Here is a 9682-nt window from a genome sequence, read left to right as displayed (position 1 = left end):
CTCCAAGGTAGTATTACACAGTAAAATTCGGAGTGTTAAAATAACACTTAAAGAGTTAAATTTAACACTGGTCCCGAGTCTATTTGGTCCTATTCGGAATTGGTGTTAAATCAACTCTTTGTATAGTGTTACAATTTTAGAGTAAAATTAACTCTAAATAGAGTAAAAATTTAACACTGAGTAACACCGCAGAGTGTTAAATGAACCTAACACTACTAGTAGTGTCATATTATTTACTGTATTATAGTGATAAATTAACTCTATTTGAGTAAAATTCCACTGATTTTTAACACTGAATTGAGTTATTTCAAGTTAACACTGGGGGTTCAAATAACTCTGATGAGAGTTGATGTTACTCTATACTATGTTATTCATACACTTTTTCTTGTGAAAAATTAGCTCTCATAGAGTAAAATTTTAAATTAATTTTACACCAAGTAGTGTTACTAAAACTCTTCCTCTTCCAGCATGAAAACCTGGTTTCTAATAATGCTTTAAAATATAAAACAAGTAAGCAAAAACCACAACTAGATAATACGTTTAACGGCTTTATTTTGATGTCAGGCTCAAAATATTAAAACATCTCATGTAGTGTACATAAAACACTACATACACAAAACAGTCATAAAACACTTTAAAACAATGAATTTAGTTCGGCATAAAATGACAATATGGAACCACATACAGGGAGGAATCAGAAGTGCCATACTTCATTTGAAGATCAAATGGTTTGAAGTAACACAGCTCTTTTATGTTCAACACCTTCAGCACCATATTGGGGTGCATTCTGACCTTAAATGCATGATAATGGTCATCAAAACACAGGGTTTCCATCAGTTTTCCACAGAGCAATACAATGTCATCTTTCACAACAATACTTTTGATCTTATAAAACACTGGAATCTCAGACACTACCTCTGTACAGATGATAAAGTCAGTGCGGTACTCTGTACCATGATGTTTTATCCACTTAGCTGAAAAAACACTGGTAGACAACGCAGCTCCAAATTTTAAAGCAATTTCTGGACCTTCTTTCAGCTCTCCAAGTGTCACCATCTTTCCTGGTCCTAAAGCTAATCTTTCGAGGCTAAAAGACTCCCAATACATGGCCATACAACTTTGGTGTTTCTTGGCCAATGTCATTGTAATGTTTTTAAAGCTTTTTAATTGCTTCTTAAAGAAGTTATGTTTGGCTTCGTAACGCATGCACCACATGTGCAGAATTGGGCCAATATTTCGTATACTGCGAGGGTAATGTATCATGAAGTGATGCTTTGGTAGGAGACTGAGTGTAGGAAATAACTGCTTAAAGAGCTGATGATGATCAATAATTAAATGTTTGAGGTAGATGGTCATACCTTCTGACAGCACTGGTGAAAACACAATATTGACAATTTGTAGAAGCAGAAGTAGAAGATGCCAGTAGCTATCACCCACCTGTACCAAATCGCCAAACATCAAAGGTACATTACGCAATAAACACCAAGATTGAATTGCATTTAGTCCTAAATCATTACTGCCATCAAACAACTTTACCCTTGGTGGGCGATTTCGCTGCTGATTGAAGCCATAGTCAAAGGCATGTATTCTACCAGCAAGTTGTTCAGCACTTAGGAAGTTCTCCTGAATGTACTGCAGCACAAGTTTCACCTCTAACTGAGCAACTCCCTCCAAAATGTCATGCATGATATCTACAGAAAAATTGTTGGCTGTGTTGAAATATTTAAGTGAATTCAAGAGACAAGTGCGTTTCACACCACATACATGAGGTAGCGTAGGATCTCTTTGTACACTTTCACAGTGCTGCTTATGCATATCAAGAGTTCTTAGTGCAACACCAGAATCATCTTCACAGAACACACTTTGAAAACAATCCTTCTCAAGCAGACAAAAACGACAACAATATCGAGCTGCAAATGACTCCACGAACCCAAACAGACTATGCAAGCCAAGATTGTCCCCAGTGACCTGGATTACAGTGCCATGAACCAAGTGTTTAAACATGGGAAGTTTCAGTCCCTCTGTCTCAAGAACTTTCAGATCATTGACAAGTGGCTCAAGGATTGAATTAAAGCCATAACGCTTTGAGTCTTGTGCATGAAAAAGAGCACACAAATGAATATTGACCAACAACGAATTAAAGATTGGAGGAAAATTCCTTAGTGTAAAGTATATTGCACCTAATTTATGTACACCCTTTTTAGAGCCCAGGGGATTTGCAGTTTCAAAGTCATCATAAAACAGTTGAATTTGTAAGGCATCTTTTTCTGCAGAAAATAGGGGACATCTTTTAACATAGGCAGCATCGATTAAGTCTGCATACACACCTTCTCTGAACATATTCCTCGACTTGAACATGTCGACAACATGGTGGTTTTGAAAGATAGTTTTCAGTGTTTCCAAAATAGGAACATATGCAAACCTATCGGTTACAATGACTTGATCAAAAGTCCCTGTGATCTTGTTTCTTCTACTGTCAAATCTTGTGCCAAGCACCATTTCAACAGGTTCAACAGTTGCCCATTTTTGTTTAAAGTGCCTATTTCGTTTAGCTTCTGAATTTAACAGTGTAAATGGATTTTCAAAGTTTTTGAATGACTGCTCTAATTTCTTTTTACTTGTAGTGTCCTGTGAAGGTAAGCTCTGTAAAGCTGCATCTTTAGCCTGAGTATGAATCTCAAAAAACACTTCCTCCATTGAGGAGACAAAACTATTCACAGTAGATTGGCTTAATCCAGCTGCCCTGAGCTGTGCAACAGTAGAGGCACACATATCCAAAGTGCTCTTATTTGAACTTTTCAACATTTCAGATGTTGTGGGTGTTTCTTCTACATTAGTTGACACCACCTCCCCTGTAGTGCTAACTTCTTTAACTGCCACATCAGGCTGTAAATTAACATCAGTGTCAGCCTGTTGGTCGAAATAGTTAAGGTGTTTGGTATTTAAATGTTTTCTAAAACCTGAAAAAGTGCCAAACACACAGCCACAGTCACGCTGGGCACATTTAAGGCGAAGATTTCTTCCAGGTAAGTAACCATGGACTAACCGTAAATGCCTAACAAGCATGTTTGAACCAGTAAACTCAGCCTGACAGACAAAACACTTCATGATGGAGAATTAACCTTCAAGCCCTAACGAAGCAACCTTGTCCTTATTTCAGCAACTCTGGGACTTTCTTTGATTTTGCCAACATCTATATTGTACACTGTGGTTTGGATGAACGTGTACATGTTGTGAAGCATGGTGTTGTAAGATGTGCTAAACACAAAATGTGCTTTAAACAGTTCATCAAAAGCACCAAGTGAAGAGGTAGACTTGCATGGTATGGCATTCTTGTCAAGAATAATGAAGAACTGGTGGATGTCATGCTTTTTCACCCCAACAGGCAGGAGGTAGGGTTGAGTGCTGGTAGTGATGGCATCAAGGTGCTCTTGGATATTTGTTCCAGTCTGAAAAGACAAATACAGACAGGCAATAAGAATCAAGTGTTTCTTAAACTGGTAATTCATACCATAAAAATAGAAAAGAAACAAACCTTCTTGAAGACCACAAGATGCCTTTCTGCTTGAGAAGCTGACACCTTTCCTGGTCTCTTCCGACCCTGACCAGATGGTGGAATCAAATGTAATAGCAATAGAATCGCTGCGAGGTCACTGTCCCAGCCTGAAAAAAATATTTGTTTTTAATAAAGTTGAATCATCCTCATCAATAACAAATTTCAATGCATCTGCATTGACAAAATGTTTGAGTAGACCCAAAATACAAAAGGACAGCTGTTCTGTGACAAACATTATATATCCTGTGAATGTTCTAATTAAAGAAATAACAGCTCACCAATGTCAGCATTAACTTCAGTGGCATCCTCAGGAGAGTCAGCTGCCAGCAAGAGTTCTTCCAGGTCACTGGTAGAAGGAAGCTTCCTGCCTTGTTGGATAATCTTTCTTTTGAATGTTGTTGGCCACCTCTCCAGCAACCTGCCTGATACATCTTCACCAAACATCAGTACAAAATCCTGTTCGATCTGTAACAGGGATAGAGAACAGAGAATTATATCTGCTATCTGCAAAAAATAAAATGTGTTTACATTGTCAACGTAATGAAAAATATTCACCAAGCCTTTGATATCTTTGAAACGTGGAAACACAGACAGTATGTTGCTTGACAGCAGGGGGTCAAGGACCATGTTGTGTCGATAAACAAATGTCAACTTCATCTTCTTCTTGACTGTGTCTTCATCAGCTGAATGTTTCATCAGAGCGATTGCTTCCTTGCACTCATCCTCACTCAGCACGTTCTCTGTAACAAACTGCAACTCTCGTCTGACAGTTGGTCCACCACACTGATCTTCACCCGATGATCCATCTCCTGGTGCTAGACAATATGAAATACAACTTTATCAAAACTAATAATAACATTTGATAACCATTATTAATACAGAACCACAATTTGGAACTGTATTATATGATTCCACTGAATTATAAGTGTTACCTCCAGATGTTAATCGCCTCTCTTTAGCAGTGCATCTCTGTATGGTTTTAATCCTCCAGGCCAAGTACCCAGTGCCACTCTCGCCATCATAATAATGTTCCTTCTCGCCATCATAATAATGTTCCTTGGAGAGTGAGACATACAGACATTTTGTTTATTAATTTATCAGTAAGTTATGTGACCATGAACAGTTGATGAGGACATAAATTTTGGCAGGATTTAAAATTTTGATTTTAGTTGTATCAGTTATTGCTGTTAGCTACTTACATAGCCATTTTTTGAGTACGGGTCACTGAGGTAAGGGAAAAAGGTTACAATTCCTCTGGCATACATTTCTTTTACCTGCCGTGGTGGTGATGTACTGCAAGATCAAAAGGAAAAGAACTAGTCAGCTTCCCTGGAATTAATAGAGATTTAAAATAATTTGAAAATGATAGTAAAAATCACAGGGCCAGAAATAAATTACCCATTTTTTTCTGTCATGTCAGCTACCAGTATGTTGACCATTTTTCTTCTGGTTTCATCCACCAGGGACTTGGTCCGATTGTACTCATTTATTATACGTTCTCCACCAGGTTTGCTTGTGAGAATGGATTCCACCAACTGGAAAACACAATAAAAATATTCTACAGGTTGATATAACCACCGCAGTTCAGAACACTTAAACTACAAACAAAAAAGACACTATTAGAAGAATGTGGAAATCATTTAACTCTTACTTGCTTAGCTTCTGCATCCAGCTTCTGACGTTTCCTCAAAGGGCTGTCTGAAAGGATGACCATATCCTGTGAATCTGATGAATGTGGCGATGATAACTGGAACCGCTCAGGAGACACTTCTGCAACAGATGTTTCCAGACCTTAAAAATAGGAGCAAAAACAAATCAGTTTACATCGTCCCTCCATAGACTCATTTTATACACTCTTTGATTAAACGATGTAATAATGACACTAAAAAAAGACATCCAATGAAACACAAATCACTCAAACAAACCTGTTTCATATTTGATGGTTAGTACCCCGGTTGAGGGATCTGTTACTATATCCTCAAAAACATCCTCATCCAACTCAGTCCCTGAACTATCAAAAACTTTCACTCCTTCTGTTACGGCTGGCGCACCAAACTTTGCAAATGCTGGAAACAAGCACACAAGTTTGTGTAAACAAAAAGACATGACATTTAATGTTTTGTAGCTTAAAATGAAGATCATTTCAAGATACTCTTTCAAAAATGAGTCAGATAAACAAAGGCTAAATTATTAAGCGCCACTAACATGCTTGATAAGTGGTAGATTAAAAGGAGTGACACTCACATTATGCAGTTTTCCCCCCACTAAATATACATTCATAACTAAGATGCTTCCAAAACACAGATCATTTTCAATTAATCATAAAATGCAGTTTGAAGAGACTAAATAACAAAAAGAACTTAAAGCCCCTTGTACACCTTTTTAATACAATGTTGGTTTCTTACCGGCAATCAAAAACTCCTTAAGGCTTGGCTCAGATACTCTAACGAATTTCTGCACACCTCCGAGTTTTGCTTTAAGCAGCATGCTTCCTGTAGACCGTAATTTCTTATAGTCAGTGCTCTTCATTGAACTACAGTAAACAGAAAATGTGAATATTAAAACAGTCCCATAAATCAGAATCAGAATCAGAAAGGGGTTTATTGCCAAATGTTGAGCAGGTTTACAACATTAGGAAATTGCTGCGGTGCTTCAGTGCAAACATGCTGTCATAAATAGCACTTAAATAGACATGAAAAAATAAAAGTAGGAATAAGAATTAAAAGTGCTACGTAGAAAGATATATACATGAGTGCAGGTGGTGATCAGTGCCAAACATGGAATGATGCAGTGACACAGCGTAGGGTCATGTGTTAGTGGCGGGGACAGTCATATGGTTATTGTTCATGTGTCCAACAGCAGAGGGGAAGAAACTGTTCTTATGGCGAGAGGTTCTGGTGCGAATGGACTGGAGCCTCCTGCCTGAGGGGAGCAGGTCAAACAGACTGTGTCCGGGGTGAGAAGGGTCAGCTGAGATCCGGGCTGCACGCCCCAGTGTCCTGGAGGTGTACAGGTCCTGCAAAGATGGGAGTCTGCAGCCAATCACCTTCTCAGTAGAGCGCACAACACGCTGCAGTCTCTGTTTGTCCCTGATAGTGGCTCCAGCGTACCACACGGTGATGGAGGAGGTGAGGATGGACTCGATGATTGCAGTGTAGAACTGCATCATCGTCCGTGTTGGCAGGTTGAATTTCTTCAGCTGCCTCAGGAAGTACATCCTCTGCTGGGCTTTCTTGATGACGGAGGTGATGGTGGGCTCCCACTTCAGGTCCTGGGTGATGGTGATACCCAGGAAGCGGAATGAGTCCACAGAGGTGATGGGGGTGTCAGTCAGGATGATGGGGGGGGGAGTGGAGCTGTGTGCTTCCTGAAGTCCACAATAATCTCCACTGTCTTCTGGGCATTCAGCACCAGGTTGTTGTGGCTGCACCAGGACACCAGACGTTCAACCTCCCTCCTGTAGGCAGACTCATCCCCGTCCGAGATGAGCCCAATAACGGTGGTGTCATCTGCAAACTTGATTAGCTTGACAGACTGGTGGGTGGAGGTGCAGCAGTTGGTGTACAGGGAGAAGAGCAGAGGAGAAAGAACACAGCCCTGAGGGGAGCCGGTGCTGATGGTCCGGGAGTCCGAGACATTCTTCATGCTACATGCTGCTTCCTGTCCGTCAGGAAGTCAGTGATCCACCGGCAGATGGGATCATGCACATTCATCTGGGAAAGCTTGCCTCGGAGATGGTCTGGAAGGATGGTGTTGAAGGCAGAGCTGAAGTCCACAAACAGGATCCTGGCGTAGGTTCCTGGGGAGTCCAGATGCTGCAGGATGAAGTGTAGGGCCATGTTGATGGCGTCGTCTACAGACCTGTTGGCTCTATATGCAAACTGCAGGGGGTCCAGGAGGGGGGCCGTGAGGGTCTTGAGATGGGAGAGAACTAGGCGCTCAAATGACTTCATGACCACAGATGTCAGAGCCACGGGTCTGTAGTCATTTAGTCCAGTGATCCTAGGTTTCTTGGGGACAGGGATTATGGTAGAGGACTTGAAGCAGGCAGGCACATGACATGCCTGCAGTGAGGAGTTGAAAATGCCAGAAAACACTGGGGCCAGCTCGTTTGCACAGTGTCTGAGGGTGGCAGGAGACACGCCGTCTGGGCCGGGAGCTTTCCGAGCATTCAGGTTCTTAAACTGCTTCCTCACATCTGCTTCATGAATATGAAGAGTTGTGGTGGGAGGAGGTGGTGTGAAATCCTCTTTTGTGTGGGGTGAGGAGGGGGGTGTTGTAGGTGAACAGTTTGAAGGTGGTGATGGCTCTATGGAGGGGGGAGAGGTGGGGGAATTAGTGTCCAAAGTGCCTCTATTGTTGGGGCCGTTGGAGGTGTGAAGGCTGCCTGATGGCTCGTCAAAACGGCAGTAGAAGTCGTTAAGGGTGTTGGCCAAGAGCAAGTCATCAGTGGAGTGGGGGGTTTTAGGCTTGTAGTTGGTGATATTCCTAAAACCTTTCCACACAGAGGCCGAGTCATTCTCTGAGATCTGCTGCTGCATCTTCTCAGAGTGCTGGTGTTTAGCAATGTCCACTTCTTTAGTGAACCTGTACTTGGCCTCTCTGTAGCAGTCCCTGTCTCCGCTTCTGAACGCCTTTCTCTTTTCCAGCCACAGCTTTTTGAGTTTAGGAGTAAACCAGGGTTTGTCATTGTTATAACTCACCCTGGTGCGTGATGGCACAATGCTGTCCTCACAGAAGTGGATATAGGAGGTGACAGTGTCCGTAAACTCGTCCAAGCTGTTAGAAGCAGCCTTCAATGTGTCCCAGTCTGTGGTCTCCAAACACGTGCGAAGCTCCTCCACAGCCTCGTTGCTCCACAGTTTTTTAGTCCTCACGACAGGTTTGGAGAGCTTCAGCCTCTGTCTGTACGCGGGGATTAGGTGGATCATGACGTGGTCAGAAAGTCCGAGTGAAGCGCGGGGCACCGCGCGATAGGCCCCGCTGATCGTGCTGTAACAGTGGTCTAATGTCCTCTTGGCTAAACAAGGCTAAACAGCCTTGCAATGTGATTTCTTACACTATATGTTACTTTTATGTCAGTGTAACAAGGTGTCAAGATATAATCCTTAATACAAAACTAAAATAATAACTACTACTTTTTACCATTTGTCTGACCTAACTTAGCACTAGGGAGTCAGTATTTTGTTCATCTTTAGTTTAACATACTGAACAGTCTGGTAACCAAAATGGAAAAAGCAGCAGGGTAACTTTTGTCAATACCATCAACTCACAATAAATACAAACGCTGTCATCTTAAATTCAAACTACTAAAAAAAAGCATTAAAAACTGAATCCTGGACATTTTGGATATTTTATCAAGCTTATAACACCTGCTGACAGTTACTGGTTGTAATCCTGTAACCGTAAAATTGCTGAAGACAGCCGAGTTAAAATAAGACAATAACCTTACTGAAAACGACCTCTATATCTGGTACCTAGGTATCAAAAAAAAGAAAAAAAGAAAGATGTAACATTTAGTGTAAAATTTTAATTAGTTAATGCTTGAGTTAGGTAATTTAAAATTTAACGATAACTAGCGAATTGCCCGCGCACTGAGGTTAGCCAAAATGCTAGTTAGCTAGCTAATGTTAATATGTAGATCCCAACACATGGAGGGTTTCATTTAATGGAATTTCGAACATGCTAGAACACAACACAATCACCACTACACACTGAAATAAATTTTGATAACAAGCCTTACAGTCCAACACGGATATCAGTCAACTTTTTTAGCTAATTAACAACCTTACATTAGCATACAGACAGTGTCACATTTGCTTCTGGTACAAAATGAAATATATAATAAACATGGACAAAAGGAATGTAACCTTATTTTAACGTGCTACCTGTGCTTAAAATGTCGAATTGTTGGTTTAATAAGTAAATATGAACAACTTACCCTGCAACTGATGTGAAGAAAATGGCGTCGTGAAAAATCCTCTTGGTTTGAAAACCAGTCTGTGGTGGGAGGAGCTTTCTAGAGTAACGTTGACACTGCCTCTTTTAACTCCAGGAATCATCACCCACACTGGGGGGCGTTTTGCTCCAGCTGTTGTTATAATGACTCTATTAGAGTAAATACAC

At 40.9% G+C, this 9682-nt stretch overlaps 1 protein-coding gene across 2 annotated transcripts; it reads right to left on the bottom strand.

The window, feature by feature from the left end:
- Nucleotides 1–542: 542 nt before the first annotated feature.
- On the bottom strand, nucleotides 543–7191 carry LOC113015277 (uncharacterized). 2 transcript variants are annotated; one of them, XM_026157231.2, is made up of 10 exons: nucleotides 5962–7191; nucleotides 5482–5622; nucleotides 5208–5347; nucleotides 4955–5091; nucleotides 4756–4849; nucleotides 4489–4612; nucleotides 4112–4371; nucleotides 3835–4021; nucleotides 3536–3663; nucleotides 543–3449 (listed from the first exon to the last, which is right to left on the bottom strand). In XM_026157231.2, the coding sequence occupies exons 1-10, from the start codon at nucleotides 6083–6085 to the stop codon at nucleotides 3132–3134; spliced, it is 1653 nt and encodes a 550-aa protein (XP_026013016.1). In that variant the 5' UTR covers nucleotides 6086–7191; the 3' UTR covers nucleotides 543–3131. The 2 variants fall into 2 exon arrangements, with proteins under 2 accessions (XP_026013016.1, XP_080152318.1); XM_080296192.1 differs by having other exon boundaries at nucleotides 4489–4588.
- Nucleotides 7192–9682: the final 2491 nt, after the last annotated feature.

This window comes from Astatotilapia calliptera, chromosome 22, assembly GCF_964374335.1.
Source record: "Astatotilapia calliptera chromosome 22, fAstCal68.1, whole genome shotgun sequence".
NCBI classification, from domain to species: domain Eukaryota; kingdom Metazoa; phylum Chordata; class Actinopteri; order Cichliformes; family Cichlidae; genus Astatotilapia; species Astatotilapia calliptera.
The sequence above is the reverse complement of the archived record's forward strand: the minus strand, read 5'-3'. Positions and strand labels throughout refer to the sequence as shown.

Excerpts from the sequence above, each read along its gene's own strand:
- LOC113015277 (XM_026157231.2), bottom strand. The coding sequence starts at position 6,085 with ATGAAGAGCACTGACTATAAGAAATTACGGTCTACAGGAAGCATGCTG. Across the intron at positions 5,092-5,207 it reads TGGATGCAGAAGCTAAGCAA|TTGGTGGAATCCATTCTCAC; the intron begins GTAAGAGTTAAA and ends TGTGTTTTCCAG. Across the intron at positions 4,022-4,111 it reads TCAAAGATATCAAAGGCTTG|ATCGAACAGGATTTTGTACT; the intron begins GTGAATATTTTT and ends TCCCTGTTACAG.